Here is a 24190-nt window from a genome sequence, read left to right on the forward strand (position 1 = left end):
CAATGGACACAGGAATCAGGCCGATGTTGCTCGCCCAGGCACAGCAAACCCAACGCGTGCCCGTCTGGAGGGGCAATTTTACTCCTGCACGAGGAGCAGCGGCGAAAAAATCCCCACCGTCTTTCCATACGAGGAAAGATAGCAGCGGGAAAAATGAAAGGAGGGAGAGGGGGCCCCGAAGGGCGGGAAAAAAAATACCCCGCTCTCCCGCAACTAACAACTATCTATCTAACAGCTAACTAACAACTATACTATAACTATACTATACTACAACTATCTAAACTAACAATAGTACAAAAATAGCAAAAAACAAAGTTCACCGACCGTAGCAGAAAAGATCGACTGATCAGCGCGGCGGTCAGAAGAGAACTGGCGGGATGTCCGCTCCCGTCCCAGTGAGCATGCGCGGTGGGGCTTCTGGGCATGCACACTGGGATGTCGGCGCGGAAATCCGCAGCTTTTGAAGTTTACCGATCAAGATCGGCCCTGGCGCCTACTCCCATCAGTGTGATGCACAGAGACCACGAAGAAGATTAAATTATTGTGCTCTGGGGTCATCCTTCCTGGGCTAAGACAAAAATCTGTGAGCTGGAGGCTAAAAAATCTGTGAGCTAGCTCACACTAACTCAGCTTAGAGGGAACACTGATTGAGGCCCCTGGCACAACGCCTGAACCTATGGATCCTATGTAGGTAGGGCCAGATCTTTCAGGAGATTCCAATTTGTTCTACAGCCTCGATGCTGTGATTCTAGAATGACATTTTAATGTCGATATGCATGAAGCCAATGCTGCATTTGTCAGAGTTACAAAAAAGATACCACAATCCTATTCTTCTGATGAGCACTATGACCATTACCAACCACTGCAATGTACAATACCAAATATTGCAGCCCAGTTCACTGGAAAGAAAAAAAACAAAGATCTGAATTGCCAAAGCAACACATCAGCTGCCCTTTGAATAATATGAGTTTGAATCAAAGTACCAATATTTCCTCTCGGAGGATTTGATGTTACTCACTGGCTTTTTTCTAAAAAGCATTCTTGCAGCAGCACAGAAGATGCTAACAAGCTAAAAGACATTAAAACCATAAATCTACACAATTCTAAAAAGTCAAGGCTACCAAACGCAATCTCACTTTTAGAACTAGCTGTTTCTCCATCAGACCAAATGCTGTCTACTATAGAAGCTGACATATTTTCTAAGAGGTCAGGATGGAGTAATCCAAGTCTTTCTCCAAATAACTAAGAAGAGGAACATCAGCCAACATGCCAAGATTCAAAGGTGGAGGAAGAAACAGGTGGCATTCCTTCAGTGATCCCTTCTTCCTGAACAATGTTTAATTGTATGCATTTTATCTTTTTTTAGTTGTTTTAATTATGTAAGGGGTTATTATGTTGGGGGGGGGGTAACAATTCTAAAAAGTGATTATATTTTGTATGATTTAATCTGTTAGATGCCTTGGTGGCCCTTGTGAGGGCAGAAAAGCTGATTATAAATTTTATTTAAAAAATTTAAAAATGAATATTGTTGCAAAAAAATCCTGCAGGATCACCAAACCAAGACCATTTATCTAGGCAGATAAAATAAGTGATGTTCAGTTTTCCATTTATACGCAACACACACTGAAACACCCTTTCCATCAGCTGAGCAGGTCTTCATGCACCTGGACAGTATTTCTCTTACCTAGAACTTCAGCCGTGGTCATAATCTCACAGGTGTACATGGCAGCCATAAGCCTCTGCGGCTTCACCTGCATAGCATAACGGCACGCTTCCTTCATAGTGGCAATCAGCTGTCCAGAGAAAGGGCCGTAGCAATCGGCAAGCAGAGTCTCTCCTTTACGTTTACTAGGTAGTCTGAAAGGTTGCTGGCTGCCCTCCTGGTTTTCTTTACTTTCTGAAGTCGATTTGGAGTCTCTGCCTGTCAATACAGGGGTGGCTTCCTCTGTCACCAGAGTCTCTCCCGCAGTTTTTTCTTCCAAATCCTGCCTGTTCATGGACATTTGCTCCACAAATTTGCTCATGTCCCATTTCTCCACTGAAAAGCAGACGCCCATCAGCGGCTCTTCACACATCGGCCCGGAAAGTGTAGCCAACTGAAACCCACTCACTATGCTGTTGTCAAAGTCCCGATACAAGCTCGCTTCTTTCACCCCTTTATCCAAGCACGGCCACACAGATCTCTCATAGCCTTCAAATCTGTTCAATAAAATGTTTGGCCCGCATTTTCGGGGGCCAAAGGACCAGATGCAATCGACAGCATTTCTCCATTTTCTACCTGGCAGTTTTTGTTCAAGTTTTTGTTTCAACTCTTGGATCTGGTCAAGCGTCTTCTGATTCATCTCCTGGGTTTTTTTACCTTCATTCAAAGAAGAAGTGAACTGCTCCATGGTTCGAATTAAGTCACAATTTTCCTCCAGAAGCTGAGTAAACTCCTCCGGAAGTGGCATTGCTCTGACACTAAGAGTGGCATATTTGTTCGCTGTTGACATGGTCACAAGCCCATCCGAGCCAACCTGCACACCTTCAGGGATTTTGTTCTGCTCCTCCTTACTCTGGTGTATGACAGCCAGTTTCTGCTGCTTGCCTATTTCTTCATTCACCATGTCAATTTTGGGAGGCCTGGTGATTGTTTCTCGGAATGGAATAATTGGTTTTGATACGCTGATCTCTACCCTGGCAAACCTATCAAAAAGCAGAAAAGCACAATTAAGTCCAACTGGGAGAAAAACAATGAGGATCTTGGGACAAAGTTAATATCATCGATGGCTCGCCTGCATTCACTTGTGATAAACCAACCTGGGCCTCTGCTTCCTATGATATTAGGAAAGGACTTAATAGTGGGTCATTGCTCTGACACTCAGAGTGGCATATTTGTTCGCTGTTGACATGGTCACAAGCCCATCCGAGCCAACCTGCACACCTTCAGGGATTTTGTTCTGCTCCTGGTGTATGACAGCCAGAATGGGAACACTTTTTTTTTTTCAAAATATCACAGTAGTAACCCACCGCCATATTTTTCTCCAAGGAGTACATGGTGATATCTCATTTTCTTTTGCTCTCAACACTGCTGAGGTTGATTAGTTGACATATATTACTTTGTGGCTCTTACTTCCCATTAACATATAATCTTGGAAGCTAAGCAGGACCGACTCTGGCAAGTATCCACCGACTCGTGGAATTCACTGCCACAGAAGGTGGTGGCGGCTACAAGCATAGCCCTCTTTAAGAGGGGATTGGATAAACATATGGAGCAGAGGTCCATCAATGGCTATTAGCCACAGTATATATGTGTGTGTGTATATATAGTATATATATGTGTGTGTATACACACACACATATATTGGCCACTGTGTGACACAGAGTGTTGGACTGGATGGGCCATTGGCCTGATCCAACTTGGCTTCTCTTATGTTCTTATGTATTCAGAAGGGAGACCTCTGCAGAATACCAGGAGTTAGGCAGAGACAGACCATTGAGCCACTTCTCTGAATGTCCTCTCTGCCCCAGCAGGAGTTGCCAGAGGTCATCATGGCTTCCAGGCATGGGCACGCACACACACACACACAAATGCAAACCCCTGCCATCCCCCACAATGAGGCTGGACTGCCAAGGAAGGACTGTACAGAGAATGCCAAGTGCCCCATACTTCACAGAGGGCAAATTTGGTAATTAACATTTTATTGGAGTTTTCCAATACAAAAAAAAAACAAGATTGCAAAGCAACAAGAATGTAAATAACATTGCAGTGCAGTGAATAATATTGACTATAGCTAAGTAAGAAGAATGTATAAAGAAGCTGTAAACCATATTGAACAAGAACGTAAGAGCCACATTATGTATAAAAAGAAAATAAAAGATAGGAAACATAGCAAGTAGATTAACATCAAGTTATGTAAGATGCCATAATCAATCAGTTATGGAAACAGAGGGCAATCTGATTCATTGGTTTGTGTAAAACTGCAGTGCCTTACAAGAGTAATATTTTGAGAGCTAAAAATGCCCTCTGTATGAGTTTTTACAAAGAGGAGTCCAAAACAGGTACAGGCTGTTTAAGAAAGTCACTTGGGAACATCCACAAAGGAGCTTTTAATTAGTTGAGGGAGACTGAATTTACTTGCAATGCCTTCTGAGAAAGGGGGTGGGATGGCTGGGAGCAAAGCCATAAGCAGTGCACAGAACCCACCAATTCACATGAGTAGGATCTCTGCTCTTTGATCGAGGGCAAGTAAAGATCGAGCAAGCTAGACATGAGTTGCCCAACCTGGGTTTCTGCACAGGTCAGGGAAGCTGCAGCCAATCGCAACGCAGCTGAAGGGCATATGAGTCTTCCTCCACTGTCATGACATGCAAGACAGAAATCATGGTGGGCGAAATAGAACCCCAGCCCTGAGGGACTCTTGCATGAATGAGGCATTCCACCAGTGTAGGTTATTCCGCATGCTTTAAAAGTTGCATTACTGATATGACACCAATAGAGTGGAAGAGCTGAGAGAAGGTGGCTTTGACCTTTTCCAGAAGTTAATCCACAGTTACAAGCTTCGCTGAGTGAAAAATGCTACATAAAACCACTGAACCTTGAGCGTTTCATCCCTGCCAAAACACACCTCTCTTTCAAGTCATCCAAACAACGCTGAAGGTGAACTTCTCCTGCTGTTATTAACACATGCTCTCCAGTCTCTTGGATTAAAACTTGTACGCAAGGATCAGCCTGGTTTAAAAGCTTCATACCTTTGACCAGCTGAGGCATTTCACCTGGGAAAACAAAAGCATTTCTAAAAACACAGTATTGCCATAGTGCTTGGCTTTGAAGTAATATGTAACATCCTAGGAAGATGAGAATGCCGACTGGGAAATTAAATGCTTCAACTAGAACACAATAAGGTGATGGGAGTTTGGAAGGTTGGGGTTTTTGAGATTTTAAATGTATAAACATCAAGCACAACTCTTCTTATAAGGGGATGCTTACTCTCCCCCCAATCTGCTTCAGGAAGACAAAGCGTGGTGGATTTTAAGCTCGCTTTCCACTTGCAGTAGAGCAGATTTTTTGCTGACTCTTCCCTCTTGCTTCACCCCCCATGACAGGTAACTGCAGTGCTAGGGAAGGCAGAGAAGTGACTATTTATCCTGGCCAGCTCTGCTCACACTGCACAGGATCCAAGCCCAAGGGTGGAAATACCCATTACAGGGCTGCTGCCAAAAGTGGTAGCACCAAGCAGAGTATCCTCTTCCCTCCCATGTCTTGATGCAATTATACTGTGCCGGTTATGTAACAGCCAATGATGTGAAATGGGGGGTAGGGAAAACATACAGTGCAATGACATCAGGATGCAAGGCAAGACACTGTATGCATCACAGAGGGCTGTATCCAACATGGGGCTGCCATTTTCAATGGCAACCCCATGTTGTGTTGCAATATGTTGCTTCTCTCTAACATGATCGTACTTGTTCCAAATTAATTTATTACTATCTCATTCCAGCCTTAAGATCTTTCAATAATGCATTTGCTTCAACAAGTGCAGCATGGGTTTATTTAAAGGAACGCTGGGAAGACTCTTACTTGGGTGCTTTGGCTCAATGGCAACTCGCACAATTGGGGTTGCTTCAAAGTTGAGAGGCGTAAATGGCGGACAAGCTGGTGATGAGGACAGCGTTGCTGACTTCAGTACAAACTCTTGCAGTCCTCCTATTCCTAAAAGGCACAGAGGGATGGTCAAAGCACGACACAAACAGGAATAAATGCATTTCAACTCTGAACTTGACTTTCAAATAAGCACTAGAAAAGTTTGCCCGCCAGTCTGATGGGCAGAGACTGATGGACCATCATTTCTTCTCCACACTGTCTAGGGTGGAGAGAGCCAGCTGCACAGAGACACATCAATCACTATCCTCTCCCTTGGCATTCTTTTCCATGGATACCAAACAATCCAGTGACATAGGGAAGTTAAGCAGGCTATTCTCGCCATATTACGCAGTTTCTTTTGTCATCAGAGAAACTGGCAGCCAAGACCTCCAAAGGGTGCACTGAGGACAATCACCAAGAATTCAACAGAAGCCCCTCTGGGCAGGGCCAGCCACCACTCCAACAGGCTCCCCCCCCCCACATCCTGGGCTCTGTTCCTTGGTGTGGTGCTAGAACGATGGGACCTTAAGCGTTTGAGACCAGAGAAGATAAGGAAAATGGAGAGCTGTCTATCATTTATTTAGCCTGCACTGTTAAGAGTCTGCCCCCTGTTCTTTGCTGTAGAGGGACAGAGGTCTGGGGGCTGACCTCAAGTCAAGTCAGCCTTTATTGGCATAAAAATAACAGTACAGATTAAATATAGTATAAAACAGGATAGAAACACAACTCTCATGTACACTTCTGTGAACGGAAATTATTTCTGTGATATCCTTTGGCTCAGCTTTAGAGCGGAGTACAGAAACTTGGCTGAGCTCTCAGTAACAATAGAGGGCCCTGAACTACAGTTTTTCTCCAAGCCAGTTGGAGAGCCAGTTCGATGTAGTGATTAAGCATGCGGACTCTTAACTGGGAGAACCGGGTTTGATTCCCCACTCCTCCACTTGCACCTGCTAGCATGGCCTGGGTCAGCCATAGCTCTGGCAGAGGTTGTCCTTGAAAGGGCAGCTGCTGTGAGAGCCCTCTCCAGCCCCACCCACCTCACAGGGGGGGTCTGTTGTGGGGGAGGAAGGTAAAGGAGATTGTGAGCCACTCTGAGATTCTTCGGAGTGGAGGGCGGGATATAAATCCAGTATCTTCAAGCTTCCTTGTGTCCTCATGTTCACAAGAACACATGAAACTGCCTTATGCTGAGTCACACCAATCGTCCATCAAAGTCAGTACTGTCCACTCAGACTAGCTCTCCAGGGTCTTTCATAGCACCTGCTCGGGTCCTGGAGATGCCAAAGATTAAACCTGGGACATTGAGCATGCCAAGCACATGCTCTAGCCCTTGTCCTTCCATGCTGTCTTTATAGTTACCCTGTAACCCCCTCAAAGCCCTCCTTTCTCTTTTTAAGCACTCCTTTGTCACTGAGAATGTAGAGTCTTTGTAGCAGCAATACTGCAGTGAGCATGGGGGGGGGGGGGGGAACGCAGGTTCCCCCATCTCCATTTTATTCTCATAACCATTCTGAGGTTAGGCTGAAAGAAAATGACTGGCCCCAGAACTTCATGTCAGGGTTGGGTGTTGACATTGCGTCTCCTCAATCTCACACACCAGCGCTCTAACCATTACACAAGACTGATGCTCAGCTGAGAGGATTTAAAAGAGAAAGCAGGAGAAAAGACAGAAAGGAGATACCTTTAAAGCACAAGAAATATCAAGGCAGTGCTCCTTTCAAAAACCTACCTGCACGTTGAGTGAGGTTTAGTTTTCAATTAATTCTTAACTATGGTCAGACTCCACAATCCGGTTTTAATTTTGGCCTCAAAGTGCTGGTGGAAACCACAAGCAGAAACAAAGGTGATGCAAGCCCAGAGACATTTCCTCAAAGCCATGATTAAAACTGGCTTCTGCACAAGTAACATTAAAAAAAGCTGTTTTTCCTTTGGAGATCTGGCAACGATTCATCCCCTTCAGCTACAAATCAAAAATGGGTATAGAAGTATTGGAGTTTGCGGCTCAAAACATGTGCTTATTATTTGGAGATATCAGGTTTTTAACTCATTGTATCTTGGTTATTACCAAGACGTACATAATTTAAGACTTTGTTCTGAAGTGAAACATTATGCTTCAAGTAAAGAGACTGGTTCCTGACCCCTGTATGATTGCAAGACCAAGCTTGCAAAATCACATCTATTCAGCTATGGTGAGTTAGAAATGCTTTCGGATGACCAGACAGGAGTAGTTTACAGACCTGTTTTCACATTAGGGGGGGGGAGTATTCTCAGACATGCCTTGAATACAGAAAGACTGAATTTAAGTACCATTTTCTCAATATATTTACCTGCTATCAGTGTGGGGTTTTTCCCCCCTACAAATGCCTTCATTCAAAAGATTCATGCACCGTTCATTTTTTCAAGAGGATTCTTCAGTGCAAAGCAAAGCCAAATGACACCTCCTAACCTAACTCTAAAAAGAGCCCTGTGATGCAGAGTGGTAAAGCTGCAGTACTGCAGTCCTAAACTCTGCTCACGACCTGAGGTCGACCCCAGCGGAAGCTGGGTTCAAGTAGCCGGCTCAAGGTTGACTCAGCCTTCCATCCTTCCGAGGTTGGTAAAATGAATACCCAGCTTGCTGGAGGGAAAGTGTAGACAACTGGGGAAGGCAATGGCAAACCACCCCGTAAAAAGTCTGCCATGAAAACATTGTGAAAGCAACGTCACCCCAGAGTCAGGAACGACTGGTGCTTGCACAGGGGACTACCTTTTTAACCTAACTCTACTTAAGTAAATGGGCTTAATCCCATGATCAGTTCTGCTTTAGGATCATGCCGGTAGAGACTGCATTGGAATAGAACATATTGGGGTTGGATCCAGTCCAGCTCACTGATCTCCACCAAATGCTGCTTGGGGTGGGGGGAGAGATAGGGTATCCCCCAAGAATGTCATGAAGGGAGCCTGCAGCAGGAAGGAAGGATGGGCAAAATTTGCCAATTTAATCTGAATCTGTCCCAGTGATGATTGCTACTTTAATAAAATAAGGTCAGTTGGATATTTAGAAATGGCAGTTTTAGACTGTCCTCCTCCTCAGGATGGTGTACATAGTTTCCAGCATTACCATCACACTCTAACCACTGGTTACACCTTAGTGTGACCAAGAAACAGGGCTAGACTATGCAGATAACTCAGATTTGTCAGCTTCCATCAAGTTACCTCACTACCTAGAGAAGCAGGACACATTAAGTTACTGTGTAATGAAGACTAGACCAGTTTCTTGCCCCTCCTCCCAACCTGGACTCACCCAATTCTGGGGATTCATCCTCAAAACCTTTCTTAGTCTATCCTTTACGCATGAATCGCTGCCATTCTCATCTGGCTCTGCAGCTGGAGACACTGCCGTTCTGGTGGCAGAAACAGTCCTCTCTGGAGAGTTGGCAGCCGCCACCAAAAGGAACCCCCAGGGGTCTTTGTAATACACAGACCCTCTCCATGGCCCATCCATCATGCTGGCACATTCCACCTCAGCAAACCACATAGCAAAACACTGCAGGTCAGATCTCAGATCAGAGTTACAACTAAATTACATTCTCTCCATTTCCATTACAGTAGCAATCTAATATTTGACACGTATTTGGTGGGGGGGAACTGATTGCTATGCAGTCATTTACCATTTAAGTGGAATACACTGTAAAAACAGAATTTAGGATAACAGCCTGTGAAAACGCTGTGTTTGGATTCTTCAGCCAATCATCCTGTTAACCTGCAGTTAACTAATTAAAACTAAATTTGCTAAGACCTGAACTTGTTATTCCCAGAGTCTAGGGCTCTCTTTTATAAACTGTTTCTTCCAGTGTACATTTTCTTCCAAATGAGTTTATAACAGTCTTGGAATGGCATCTTTATAGAATCTAGAATGCCCAGAATAATAGGATGTTTCTGAGTATTTCCTATAGAGATGACGTCTTTTAACTTGAAACTAAGCTATTTTAAAATGCTGTGAAAATGTTCGGGGGGGGGGGGGGGGGGAGAGACACAACACCTCATGCTTCCAGGCCATCAGCAATAAGATTAACAGATACAAACCACCTTTTTCATTTTTTAGATTAAAAAAAGATGCTGCCACTGTGGGTGGGTGTGAACAGATGGCATGAAACAGAACAATGGGACTGGCTTATATAGGTTTGCCTTCCTGAATTGTTGTTAATAAAAAGACTTGTATGTCATGTTTTCTAATTTTAGCTTCAAGAGTCGCTTCCAAAAACAAAAGTTGATTAACTCAAATACTTTCAAGAAAGATCACTTGCGGTATTCTATCCAGCATGAACCAGAGATCAATTCACTCGCCCCTGGGATTCTGTCTATGGCAGTGACCCTCACTCAGTTGCTCAGGAGTCACCTGTGGCTCTTTCATTGCCTATCGTGCCACCCACCCCATCTTCCAAGAAAGCAGGCAAGGCTATTGGCCAATGGGGTTTGTGATTGCTAAGTCATTCCCACCTTGAAACAATCGCTGAAGGATGGGTGAGCTGCAGGCTCCATGCTAGGGATGAAAGTTAAGGGCCCAGAAAATCATGTTGATACAACCAAGGTTATATATTTAATAGTGATATATTATTGTCTGTGTGTTAGGTAGGGTGTTGCACAGGGCATACCATAGGCTCTTTTGGTTTATGATAATGGCCAATGTAATATCTGCAGGCCGCTGAATAAGTACTAGTGACATTGGCAAGAACAGAAGCAGAACTTGTATATGCTGGGCAACAAGGTGGCCAAAAAGAGCAATGGCGGAACAGAGGGCACCAGTGACGAAGAAGCAACATATTCTGGAATGCTTTTCAATGCTGCAACCAGGAAGCCAACACAGCATGTAAGGAGGGGGGCAGAACTTTGCTTTTCTGCTGAATCTACCTGACTCAACTGAGTTCCCAGAGTGATTTCTGAAGGACTATAAAGGGCAGCCCAACCCAGAAGTAAGCTCCAAAGGCATTTAAATGAGCTCACTCCGTTGGGGCCATAGGCCAGTGGTGGGCTCCAACAGTATTTAAATGCTCTCGGAGATCACTTCTGGTTTGGCTGCTGGACCTGGAAGTAAGATCCAAAGGTATTTAAATGCCTCTGAAGCTCACTCGGGTTGGGCCACGGACTGGTGGTAGGCTCTGATGACATTCAAATGCCTTTGAAACCTGCACGAACCCTCCCACAGAACCTCCATGAAAAACATGGAGGTTTATGGGCAGACTGTGGGAGAAATATTCTCTCAAACTGGCCTGGTTTGTGCTCAATCTGGGATTCATTTGTTGGCTTGTGCCCATCCATAATTGGAAGTCACTGGGCAATATAAAAAAATTAAAAATAATCAAAAACTCTCTCTTTCCATGCCTACTGGCTTGATTCATTGTGCATGATGGACATGCTGATAGGCTGTTAGGGAAGAAATCATGTGATCAGTCACCCTTCCAGACACTCCTTGCAGTGAAGATCTACAGATTCAGGGAGACATCCTGTTCAAAGATCACCATCAATCACCCAGCTCTGTTCAGTGATCCTTTTCTTTCTTCTCGCTCCAGCAGTGTGTGGCAAACACCCCCCTCAAGATGTTCTCCCAAGCAAGTAAAAGTGGTTCAGTTTCTCTCTGTCACCCGAGGCTTCTCAAAAGCTAGACCCATCTGGCTAATCTTTCTGCTGACTAGGCAAAGCTCCTCGCGAGGGCCGTGTCATGTATCACCCGCAAGCAACGGCGGCCAGGCAGCATCTCCTCCAAGACAAAGCAAAACACAGGAAGCCAACATCAGCTGCTTTTCTGAAAGGGGGGGGGAGCACAGACCACTCTGCTCCTATGTCTTACAAAGGCTGTTAAGGCCCAATTCACTCCTTCCCCTCTCTTAAAACAATTGTTAGGGCCGAGCGATATTAAAATAATCTGAGGCTGTAAACACCGACAGTGCTGCCTTTAGACAAAGAACAATGAATGCACTGTTTTTATACACTCCTCCACTCTTCTGGGCTGCAAAGTTCAGGGAAGAAGCACTTTGCCAAACATTTTTAACAATTCAGCTCCAACAGATGCAGGGACCGGCTTTAAGGGGAACCGTATCTGTGACTGCAGCTTTACTGTGGGTTTGGGCCTGCTGCTCATGTGTTCAATGGGATGAATGACACAATTCAGTAATAATATGACCCAGATGTTCTCCGGACCAGAGCCTATGAGCAGTGGGGGAACCCATACAAGCTCTGTCTCCAATCCATGTGGCAGGCATGCTATTTGCACAGGGCCTCCTGTGTAGGCTTGGTTGCCATCTTCAGGATTTTGAGCAGTGCGGTAATGGTATGATTTAGGCCAATGCATGTTGGACTTTCCACACCTGAGTCAATGCAAACACTTGGCCTTCTCAGCCTCCCCACAGAGTGGGCCTTCTAGCCTCAGAGGAGGTTGTCTGGATTCAGGCTTCAGTACTGACCCATTAAGAGAACATAAGAGAAGCCATGTTGGATCAGGCCAATGGCCCATCCAGTCCAACACTCTGTGTCACACAGTGGCCAAAATAACCAAGCGTCACTTGCAAATCAGCTATTAAAATCAAATTTAAAAGCATGCCTGTTCTGCAAAAAAACAAAATAAATTTGCAACCCTAAAAGCAAAGCCTATCTTTTGCCCAGGAATGGGCTCAGCAACAGCAGCTTTAAAAAAAAAAAAATGGAAATTTTACTTCTGTAGCATTTTGCCAAACTGACCCCAGAAGGTCAGACCAGGACCAAGGGGGTTGAAATTAAATCAAAAGTTTTTGGCTAAACATTAGGAAGAACTTCCTGATAGTCAGAGTGGTTCCTCAGTGGAAAAGGCTTCCTCGGGAGGTGGTGGGCTCTCCTTCTCTGGAGGTTTTCAAACAGAGACTAGAAGGCCATCTGACAGCAATGTCTATTCTGTGAACTTGGGCAGATCATGAGAGCGAGGACAGGAAAAGTTGCAGCAGTGCTTAAGTTGTTGGAGGGTTATTGGGGGGGGGGGGGTTGTCATCTTCTGGGTAGAAAGTAGGGGTCACCTAGGGACTGAGAGTAAGAAGTTATCAATATGCAGACAACAGCACTTGAAGAACATGATGAGCAGGAAGACAGTTGTGGAGAAAGCAAAGCTATGAGCAGGAAGACAGTTGTGGAGAAAGCAAAGCTATCGGGAACTCTGTTGGCAAATTGCTAGTTCTGTAGCCACCAGTGACATTTACTTTCAAGTCACAGAGCATTTTTAGGATCTGACACATATTATAGAGGTTCAACCTCTAGCAGTGACCTGGTCAATACGCCACACCATTCCACCGAGTGTGAGAAACTCTTGTGTTCTCAGTTCTACTTTTGTTTGCTCATATGACAGCTCATAAATCAAACCAAGCCAGATTTCTGACTCATTTCCATTCCTAGGCCAAGCCAACCCTCAAAAACACTTTTTGCAAGGGAAGCAACATGGCAATTACAACACAAATGCTTAAAAATACTGTGTTTTTCAAGTAATCCAACTGAAAGGTTTGCTAAGAAAGATCCAAGTGGGCAGCCGTGTTGGTCTGAAGTAGTAGAACAAAGCAGGAATCAAGATTCTTGCTTTGCTAAGAAAGATTTTCCTTGTGGTTTCCTGATCAGAGGACTACGGGGGTGGGGGGTGGGGATGAAATATGCCTGTTTTTACCCTCCCCAGTGAACCTTGACCTGTTTGCTTAATCACCGTATAGTCAATGGTCTATGTCTTTTGAAAGACAACTGTGGTGGGACAAGCTTTACTAGAAGCCCCCATCTCACCCCAATCTCCCATCCCTGCATCCATCATTAAGAGACATTTAACTGACAGTAGTCGGGATCAAGGAGATAAGAAATTGTTGTTCTCCAACCGCACCATCATAAGCAAAATTACCCCCTTCTAAATCTTCAATGGATGTAGAAGGGAGTCACTTTCCTTAGAATGGCCCTGCTGGTTTGCACCAAGAATTCTAATGGTTCTTTGGCTTGCTATGGCTTTGTCTTACACTAGTAACAATTCCATGGTCATGGTTTATTTGTTTATAGCTCTATGGTAGTTTGAGTGCGAGGGCGTTACTTTTACTGGCAAAATGGTACAAAACCCTATTTGCATAATTAAATACTCTACGGCAAGGAAAATGGATCCCACACCCGGTTAGGCACACTGTCAACTATTCCTGTAAACTCTTCCTACTCCACATCTTCTGGAGTCCGTCCCTGGGCTTGAATTCAATTCAAGCCCCAGATGCAGCTTTACGTCATCCCTTTGGAGCCAGTCAGCAATTTTTCTCCAGGCCAGTTTGACAAGGAATCATGGAGGTTTTTGCCATCTTCTGGACATGGAGCAGGGGTCACTGGGGATGTATGTGTGTGTATGTGTGGTATTTGTGCAGTTCATGCACTGTACAGGGGGCTGGACGATGACCCTGGAGGTTCCTTCCAACGCTATGATTCTACGAACTGTGCCTGGATGCTCTGCCCTCCTGGCTCCAAATCCCCACGAAAATGGACTGACAAAATGACTGCCAGAATGAATGGCAAGGTACATGGGGAAGGACCAACCCGCATATTGCTGCAGGTCCTACGAAGGATAATTGTGTGTGTGTAAGAATAAGCTAGGGTGGAAGGTGGGTTATATTTGCTTCAGAAAACAGCTTTCTTGACAGTTGTTTCTGTCTCTTGAGACCTTTAGAAGAACTTTGGATGTCACTGCATGGTTAGTTTCAGAACACAGAGGCACACAGAGACTCAAGACAGTGGCTCTGCACCACCTGAGGTATGCACAGAGCTTACCACTATGATGCTGTTTTGGAAGCAATTCCAATGTGCATACTGGGCCTTCTTTTCCATAGACATTTTCCTTTAAGTTATACATAAATCCATTTCATTTATAATGATAACCTATGTAGAGTTGCCAGCCTCCAGATGGGGCCTGGTGATTTCCTGCTTTTCCAACAGATCTCCAGTTGACAGAGATCAGCTCCCTTGGAGAAAACAGCTTTGAAGGGTAGACTCTGTGGCATTGTGCCATGCTGACGCCCCTCCCCTCTCCAAACCCTGCCCTCTCCCAGATCTACCCCCAAAGTCTCCAGGTATTTTCCAACACAGACCTGGCAACCTAGCCTAAGTTATATCAATATGTGGGTTAGAGAAGAACTGCAAGTCTTTATAGATGTGTATGTGGTTATAGAACATATACAGACATCCAGGACCTGTCAACTTACTAAGACTCTCTGCCATGCATACAGAAAGAAAATGGCACCAGCCTGGATTCCAACAGTTTTTCCACTGGTGCAAGAGGTAGGAAGGACACCTCCCATCCCCCAGTAACCATCCATGTCGAGGGCGATGAAGATGGTGAGGGGTCTGGAGACCAAGTCCTATGAAGAAAGGTTGAAGGAGCTGGGGATGTTTAGCCTGGAGAGGAGGCTGCTGAGAGGTGATATGATCACCATCTTCAAGTATTGTTTTCTGTGGCCCCAGAGGGTAGGAGCAGAACCAATGAGGTGAAATTAAATCAAGAGTTTCCCGCTCAACATTAAGAAGAACTTCCTGTCAGTTAGAGCGATTCCTCAGTGGAACAGGCTTCCTCAGGTGGTGGTGGGCTCTCCTTCCTTGGAGGTTTTTAAACAGAGGCTAGATGGCCATCTGACAGCAATGAAGATCCTGTGAATTTAGGGGGAAGTGTTTGTGAGTTTCCTGCATTGTGCAGGGGGTTGGACTAGATGCCCCTTCCAACTCTTATGATTCTATGTGGATTTTTGACCACATATCTCCCACAATACCCTTCATGGTCTTTTGAATGTCAAATTAGTATGCAATGGTAGGAGTTTCAGACAGGGTTCAGAAAGATAGTGGTAAGACTGCACAGGTCATGAGAAGAGAGGGCCTTGTAGAAGACTATATGATGAGACATTCTTAGGCTTAAAAGTGATTAGCTCAGAGAGGAACAAGGAACATTTCATTTGCACCTCTCCCAGGAACATTAGACAGAAATAAGGAAAAGTTACAGGGGAAATCAAGTTAGGAAATACTTTAAGTGTTTTGGTTATCTGCATTAGGTAAACATGGAAAAGGTTATTAAAGCAAGGATGGGAAGTCCAGATAAGAAGATACTCTACTCCACTCTGCATGGCCCTACTGGTAAAATCCTAGAAAACAACACCCTACTATAGCTAGAGAACATGTACTATCTATACATCAGCAATTTTTTTAAACAGCAAAAATAGATTACATGAAGAATTAAATGTGTCTGCATTTCAGATGACAGATATTAGTATTTTAACTGTTAGGTATTTTGTGCTAATTTTTGAATGTGTAAAACGTTGCCAATTAAAATATTGGCAAAGTTTTAAAAAGCACAGCTGTACTCATACAAAGGATGAGAAAAGAAAAGAAAAACTGCACTGAAAACAGCTGGACTTGAGTCTGGTAGCATCTTAGAGGCCAACAAGAAGAGAGCTTGACGCTTGACAGCTCTTACCCAGAAACTCTTGTTGGTCTCCTGGGCGCTACTGAGCTTGAATCTTGCTCTACTCCAGCAGATCACCAGGGCTCCCCCCTGAAACTAAAGGGTGAAGTGGCTGCAGCCCTGCCCCCTGCAATCTGTTGCCCGCTTCCTTTGATGTATCTGCTTCAGCTGCTCTCTCCAGCTCCCTGATCAAAGCCAGGCCATGCCCTGGGGAGGCCATAGCCAGCCACATCATGCCATTGAAATGCTTGTGGCAACTTTGCTGAAGCCAGAGAGGATGACAGCTTTTCAAAACACTGCTGGTGCCAATTGCTTCCTTTTAAAGGTGGGAGCCAGCCAAAACCCACACCATCTCTGAGGTCACTCTTCAGCCTTCGGGCTTGGGTTAACAAGAATAACCGAACGCCACACCGTCCGCAGGGCTTGCTTTCTCTTTCTTTCTTTCTTTCTTTCTTTCTTTCTTTCTTTCTTTCTTTCTTTCTTTCTTTCTTTCTTTCTTTCTTTCTTTCTTTCTTTCTTTCTTTCTTTCTCTCTTTAAAAAAAGAGGCTTTATGCTTCTGTTTAATTTAAAGCTGTCACAGTTTAAAAGGAAGCATGGATACAAATCACCTGCCTACATGTTTCCACATCCAGGTCCAAAGGCAGAGCACAGTTCAAGAAAAATCTCCAACACAAGTTAAGCCCAGCACTGATGCAGCATTTCCAGATCACTTCAGAGGCTAAGAGGGCAAGCTGAGCAACTACACCCTTCTGAGCCCCTGGACTTCCATGGACTTAGAGATACTTCCATGGCTTAGACTAGCTGATTCCAGAAGCAAAGCAGGGTCAGTCCTGGCTAGTACTTGGATAGGAGACCACCAGGGAAGTCCAGGGATGCTGTGCAGAGGCAGGCAAGGACAAACCATCTCTGAATGTCTCTTGCCTTGAAAATCCTAAGAACCACTAATTTGTGGTGACCTCATGGCAGGGTGGATAAAAGCAATGATTTTTTTTTTTTAAATGGAAAAATCAGATTTTAAAATTTTGAATTGGATTTAAAAAAATTTAAACTGGGTTTTTTAACAAATGAAATGCTTTTTGAGGAAAAATCTATTTAAAGATAGTTTTTAATACATTATAGTCCATAAATTATCACGGAATAAGGATTCGTTTTTAATTATGTAACATGAGGCTGTATATTCATGCAAATTAATTCCACTAATCCTTTCATAATACCATAGAATCACAGAATTACAGAGTTAGGGTAATCTAGTCCAACCTCCTGCGCAATGCAGCAAATTCACAAATACCTCCCCCCCCCCCCAAAAAAAAAGTTCACAGAATCAGTATTGCTGTCAGATGGCCATCTAGACTGTTTAAAAACCTCCAAAGAAAAAGGGTCCATCACCTCCAGAGGAAGCCTGTTCCACTGAGGAACTGCTCTAACTGTCAGGAAGTTCTTCCTAATGTATAATCAGAAACTCTTTTAATTTCAACCTGTTGGTTCTGGATCAACCTTCTGGGGCAACAGAAAACAACACTGCACCATCCTGTATATGACAGCCCTTCAAGTACTTGAAAATGGCGATCATATCACCTCAGTCATCTCCTCTCCAGGCTACACATACCAAGCTCCTTCATCCTTTCTTCATAGGACTTGGTCTCTGGAAGAGTGTCATGCCATGCTCTTCCAGGGGTTTTTGTAAGGTTATTGGGCAATTTTTCTCCCTAGACAATATTATTACAGATAGAACAGACAGTATCACAGATGCTTGGTTTTACAGTTCTCAAAACTGTGAATTTGTGTCTGCAGAGATCACATGCCTCTTCTTCCCAGCAAAAATGTTATAAAATAAACATACGGAGTTATGACACCTCAGTCCTATTGGTCCTCAGCAAATCTATGAACACAGAATCAACCCCTTACGTCTTATGTGCTATGTTTCAAGAAGGTCAATGACTATAAGATTATCAAAGATTTCAGGTTTTCACGGCTGGTAACATCATTAGGGTTTGTAGAATCTTTCGGGATCAAGTGCCGTGTTCTACTGGAGAAAGTTTTCCTTCCAGACGTTTCGTTCTCAGCTGCGGAGAACATCCTCAGTGGCGTTGAAGCCGGAGCAGGCGCTCAGACCTTCTTGGCTGCTGTGCATTGAGTGGGGCCAGGGCTGCTGGAGAGCTGCTATTTCTAGGCTGGAGGGGGTGTGATGAAAGGGCAATTGGTTTGTGGATGTGCCCATTGTTTGGTGGGGCTTCCTGGAAGGGTAGTGATAAGGAAACTGGCTGTTGAATGTGACCATTGTTCTGCGTTAATTCAACAGCCAGTTTCCTTATCACTACCCTTCCAGGAAGCCCCACCAAACAATGGGCACATCCACAAACCAATTGCCCTTTCATCACACCCCCTCCAGCCTAGAAATAGCAGCTCTCCAGCAGCCCTGGCCCCACTCAATGCACAGCAGCCAAGAAGGTCTGAGCGCCTGCTCCGGCTGCAACGCCACTGAGGATGTTCTCCGCAGCTGAGAACGAAACGTCTGGAAGGAAAACTTTCTCCAGTAGAACACGGTACTTGATCTCGAAAGATTCTACAAACCCTAATGACTATAAGATTGTTTGGGTGGTGGAAAAGGAGGAGATGTTAAAAAGTAAGTGTGAGAAGGGAAGAGCAAGCAATACAAATGAAACTTTTGGAGCAAAATACTTCAGAAATCTTGACATCTTTATGAGTGTATCCTCACAGAACTGTAAGCAAATACAAGAATACATACACTATATAATGTTATTGTTTTAGCTAAATAAAACAATTTAAATGGTTATTGTTAATGATTATTTTTATCCTTTCAATAAAGTACAGCAGAAAAGTTGTCCAAATATGAATTATTAATCTGGAGATAGTTCACCTTGCAGTGATTTTATAATTATCTACATAACTAAAACTAACCTGAGAAGTTAAATTAAAGAATGATTTAAATTAACTCTTACTGACTAGTGATTTAAACCAAATCCTCCCTGCCTGATGGTACTTTTCTGCTTAGATCAGCTCAGCAGGAGTACTTTGTGGGCTTGTGTGGTTCCTCTTCTCCTCTATCCTATGCAAACCTTCACCTCTCTTTCATTTTCAGTATTTGACAAGGTGCCAACACTGATCTCCCTTCGCTGGAGCGCAAATCCACACAACTTCCACAGCTGAATTGTTCCCTCCATCTTCAAATTAAAACAGTACAGGTTCTCATAATAATTGTTACTTCAGTCAACAGAAGATGCACATTTTATATACTGATGTTTTGTAAATCTTGGTGGTGTAGACCCGTTGTAAACAGCTCCTCAGACCAACTGGTACATAGAGTGTCCACAAAAGACTTCGTTAAAGAGGATTTTAGCCACAGTGAGTCAAATAGTATTGACAGCCTCCCCACCCCCCCAAACAGGTTTGCAAATTAGACTGCATTACTGATCTGATCCACTAGGAGGCAGCCCTTGATGGCTCCAGACTGCTTCTTCTGTAATGGTACAAGGAGTTAAGTCTGAAGCCTACTCCTTACGGACCTTAAGCAAAATCTGAACTACCAGTTCTTTTTTGCACAAACACTTCCACGCTCTACTGTAGATCACATGTAGTTTGGCATTAGTGGTACTGTTCATATGCGTCTGACAGCAATTTTATGGTACACTAATGCTAAAAGCATGGGGGCGTGACAAAATGTCCAAGTTAATATGTTTCCCATGGCATTTATGGCTTAAAAGCAGATTATTTTTAGCCTGAGGCCTTACTGTAGACACTGGAGGACAGCACTAAGAACAAAGATTCACAACCTATAGTCAATCAGTGTGGTCATTTGAACCAGGCTTCTTGCACTCTTGTTTAAGGGGACTGATTACATCATGCTGCTAAATTTGCTGGATATTAACAACATATTCAGGAGTGCCTTCCCCCCACCCTTGGTATCCCCCCCCCCCCCAATTCTCCTGACACCCTGGACACAATAAGTGACTGATCTAGAGGAACTTCCTTCACCAACAGAACTTTTTACTCCTAGTTTTCTTTTTGCAGGGATGACTTTTCTAACATAGCATTAAAAAAATGCAAGCCACCAGTAGCAGGACAGTTCATTCTACCACAGGATTCTGCTGCAAGTCTCGACCAGTTAGAACAGTTCCTATGAGGCAGTGACAGATGCTGGCTAGCCACTTCTGAGACTGGATGCTGGTCTGGATGGATCACTAGTCTGACCCAGTGAAGATCTTTTTATGCACGGCCCTGACCTGGATAGCCCAGGAAAGCCTGATCTCGTCAGATCTCAGAAGCTAAGTAGGGCCGACCCTGGACGGAACTTGGATGACAGACCTCTTGTGAAGAAAGGTTAAAATGCTTGGGGCTCTTTTGCTTGGAGAAATGATAACTGAGGGGTGACATGATAGAGGTTTACAAGACTATGCATGAGATAGAGAAGGTAGAGAAAGAAGTACTTTTCTCCCTTTCTCACAATACAAGAACTCATGGGCACTCAATGAAATTGCTGAGCAGTTGTGTTAGAATGGATAAAAGGAAGTATTTCTTCACCCAAAGGGTGATTAACACATCAAATTCACTGCCACAGGAGGTGGCGGTGGCTACAAGCATAGAAGGCTTCAAGAGGGGATTTGATAAACATCTGGAGCAGAGGTCCATGAGTGGCTGTTAGCTGCAAAATATAGATGGAACTCTCTGTCTGGGGCAGTGATGCTCTGTATTCTTGGTGCTGGGGGGGGGGGGGGTTGCAGTGGGAGGGCTTCTAGTGTCCTGGTCCCACTGGTGGACCTTCTGATGGCACCTGGTTTTTTTGGCCACCATATGACAGAATGTTGGACTGGATGGGTCATTGGCCTGATCCAACACAGCTTCTCTTATGTTCATATGGAATACCAGGGCCAGGACACAGAGGCAGACAGTAAGAAGCCACCTCTCTGAATGTCCTTGCCCCCCAGCCCCACTAAGTGTTGCCAGAAGTCAGTCATGACTTCTAGGCACACACACACACAAAATACAAAAAAACCAAAACCTTTTTACGTACCAAAATTAAAGGAATGCAGGAAAATGGGTGGAAGTGAAGGTGGAAAGAAGATTTAGTTTTATCTCAGGAATAAGCACTTCTGCTTCCACACAGGAAGAGGAGATGTGGCTTGCTGGTAGAAAACCACTTTGTATTCAGAAGGTCCCCAGCTCAAGCGCCGGCAGAACCTCCAGCTGAAGGATCTCAAGCAGATGAACTCTTGCCTGGGATACTGGAGAGATGGCACCAGGCAGAGCTAGAAAAGAAGCTGTAGGCTGCGAGTTCTATGCATGGGGTTTCTTCAAACAGAGAATTCCATACAGCTGTACTCTGATTCTCTTCTCCCCAACTCTTTAAAGGCAAGACAGGGGGCATTGCAGCAACCCAACTGCTTAAGAAAGACAAGGTTAAATTATTCTAATATGGGTTGTGAGAGATACAGAACGAGCATATTTGTTAGGTTTCCTTTTAAAAAGTACAGCTTTGCTTTCAAGTACTCTCATATTTCCATTAGTAAATAAGTAAGTTAAAATACTGAAACTAGGTACTACCAGATTGTTCTGAGACAGCAGTTATTTCTTTTCCATGGTGAAAATCGTTAAGAGACCCCTTTGAAATGGGACCATCCATAATGCAACCAGCAGCACCACTACATCAGGCAGACATTTGCCTGGAAACAAAGATTTAAAAAACACAGTCATTAAAAATTGTGTGTGTGTTTAATGAGACGTATGAATGATTTGAATTGAGTATACATGACCTTTATATAATACATACTTCATTTTTTAATTTACCACCATAAAACACAGTCATGGCCACTAGCTTAGATTTAAAAACCCACACAAAGATTAAGAAAAAAATCACAAAAAGAGACCTGACTGGTGGCAAGTAACTGGAAAATCCAAATGGACCATCCAGGCTTGCGGACTATCGTATGAATCTGAATCCCACCCAACAATCAACAATTGCCTGGGGAGGACTACAGCCTTCCTGTTCTGCCCTGCAACCTTTCCCAATGGCTTTGATGGACCTGTATTTTGACCAGCAATATGATTGCAATGTTTATGGCATAAGAGACACAACCGTAAGGCACATCAGATACAATGGACAGTAGTAGCAGTAGCTCTCACAATACTGCAGTACTGAGAAAGCAATGCAATCGACTGCAAAGCCTACTTCACTGGCACTGCAAGCAAACAAAGAGCAATAAATCCAGCTGCATAAATGTGGCAGCCCAGATACACAGGAGGCAAGGGGTTCACATGTCAGCCGCTGTAAAGGGTGAAATTTGGACCTCCTGCAAATTTGGCATTGTGCTTTTGCAGCATGGACTGATTATGGAGGAGTAGAGATTGCAAAAAGGAAGGCTAAGCATGAAATAAGACAAAGAGCAGATAGAGCCAACAGACATTTTTGGGGTACGAAACAGTAACGCAATCATGAACTTTTTAGGTTAGTGGTACCAACAACATAACAGAACTGTTTAATTGATTTCTGTTCCCATCCCACAACCATACGGCTAACAAAAAATAAGCTCCTGTTACTCAACAACAGAAAAAACATTGGAGCTCCTTTTGTTTCCAGGAGAGCATTCTTTGTACAGCAAATCGTTGAGAAAGGCTGCCCTCCTGCGTTCGCCAGCACCAGCTGAGCCGGGATGTTTCGCAGTGCTGGAACAGTTTCAAGCTGGCGAGCATTTTGTTAGCAAATGACCAACTGAGCACATGAAATTAACCCACCCATTGTCTCTGCACAAACAAAAGTAATGGCATAGCGAGTACCAGCGTTCCTAGGCCTTTTGCGCAAAGTGAAAGTGGGTTGGCAGCAACCTGGAAAAGCCACTTAAGTGGTTTTTAAAATGCTCCTCTTGCTTCAGGATGCACCTTGCATCAAAAGGAGGCAATTCATGAAAAAGCTCCTCCCCAGTGGGCAGAAGGAAACCCAAAGTGTGTGTTTGATTGCCTGCGATTAATTTAAGCCACACTACGGTTTGCTTGCTGCAAAACAGTAACCCAGCAAGAAACCACCTTAATTCTGACAAAACAAGAACAAATCCAGAATGAACAGCATGCTATTTGTTCCTAGAAATCAGTTTCACCAACAAATTAGGAAACATTAGCACAGGCATAGGAGTCAATGGCACCTTTAAGACCAATGTAGTTTTATTCAGAACGTAAGCTTTCGTGTGCATGCACACTTCTTCAGATGAGGTACCTCATTCCTCGTCTGTAGAAGTGTGCATGCACATGAAAGGTTACGTTCGGAATAAAACTACGTTGGTCTTAAAGGTGCCATTGACTCCTATTTTGTTCTACTACTTCAGACCAACACGGCTGCCTATTTGGATCTATTAGCACAGGCATGTTCACCTAAGACACTCACGCATATCTGCAATACATCCCACCCCATGTCATACTGACACAGCACTGCCACATCCAGCAAAATTCTGGCACAGACTTAGAATCATAGAGTTGGAAGGGACCTCCAGGGTCATCTAGTCCAACCCCCTGCACAATACAGGAAACCCACAAATATCTACCCCTTGACTTAGTGGCCATGTTCCTGAGAACCGTGCCATGAGTCCTGTAAGCCAAGAGAGGCACTGGACTTTGTTTCCTGAACAGCAGCCCCCCTCCCTGCCCCATATCGCATGGCAAGGCACTTCTGAAACTGAGGAGAGGGTGTAGCTTGCAATACAACACTGGTGGAGTCAAATATTTCAGGGGATGCCTGCAAGTTTTTTGGAGCAACCTCTCCAAACCAGAGATCCAAACTATGTCAACATTCAAAGCAATAGATCAACAGAGAACCAGTATAAGAAAGCCCATTAGCAAAACTGAAAATATACAACCGAACATTATTGATAATATATATGTTGATTCTAATCTGGGTCTCCTGGACTCAACACTTTAACCACAATACCATATTTTAACTTTTGCTGCAAACAGGGGCTTGTTTTTATGGCTCTATCGCAAACTCTGTTTTGCTGTTTTCCATAAACAGCAATTAAACCAGAGACCAGAGTTACAGTTTGGAGGGGGATGTGCAATCAATAATTTAGGGGATTGGACAGGACAAAGGATGGCTTTCCACAGGAGTGGA

General features: G+C 44.1%; 1 protein-coding gene across 1 annotated transcript in view; it reads right to left on the minus strand.

Moving 5' to 3' along the window:
- The window catches only part of EFL1 (elongation factor like GTPase 1), a 118139-nt gene that overhangs the window by 22987 nt on the left and 70962 nt on the right, over positions 1 to 24190 (minus strand). Inside the window, exons 16-18 of the mRNA XM_060259797.1 lie at positions 5561 to 5692; positions 4608 to 4755; positions 1685 to 2685 (exon numbers count right to left, since the gene is read on the minus strand). Coding sequence (XP_060115780.1) covers positions 1685 to 2685; positions 4608 to 4755; positions 5561 to 5692 — 1281 coding nt within the window. The remainder of the gene's footprint in view (positions 1 to 1684; positions 2686 to 4607; positions 4756 to 5560; positions 5693 to 24190) is intronic.

Source organism: Heteronotia binoei, chromosome 19 (genome assembly GCF_032191835.1).
Source record: "Heteronotia binoei isolate CCM8104 ecotype False Entrance Well chromosome 19, APGP_CSIRO_Hbin_v1, whole genome shotgun sequence".
NCBI classification, from domain to species: Eukaryota; Metazoa; Chordata; class Lepidosauria; order Squamata; family Gekkonidae; genus Heteronotia; species Heteronotia binoei.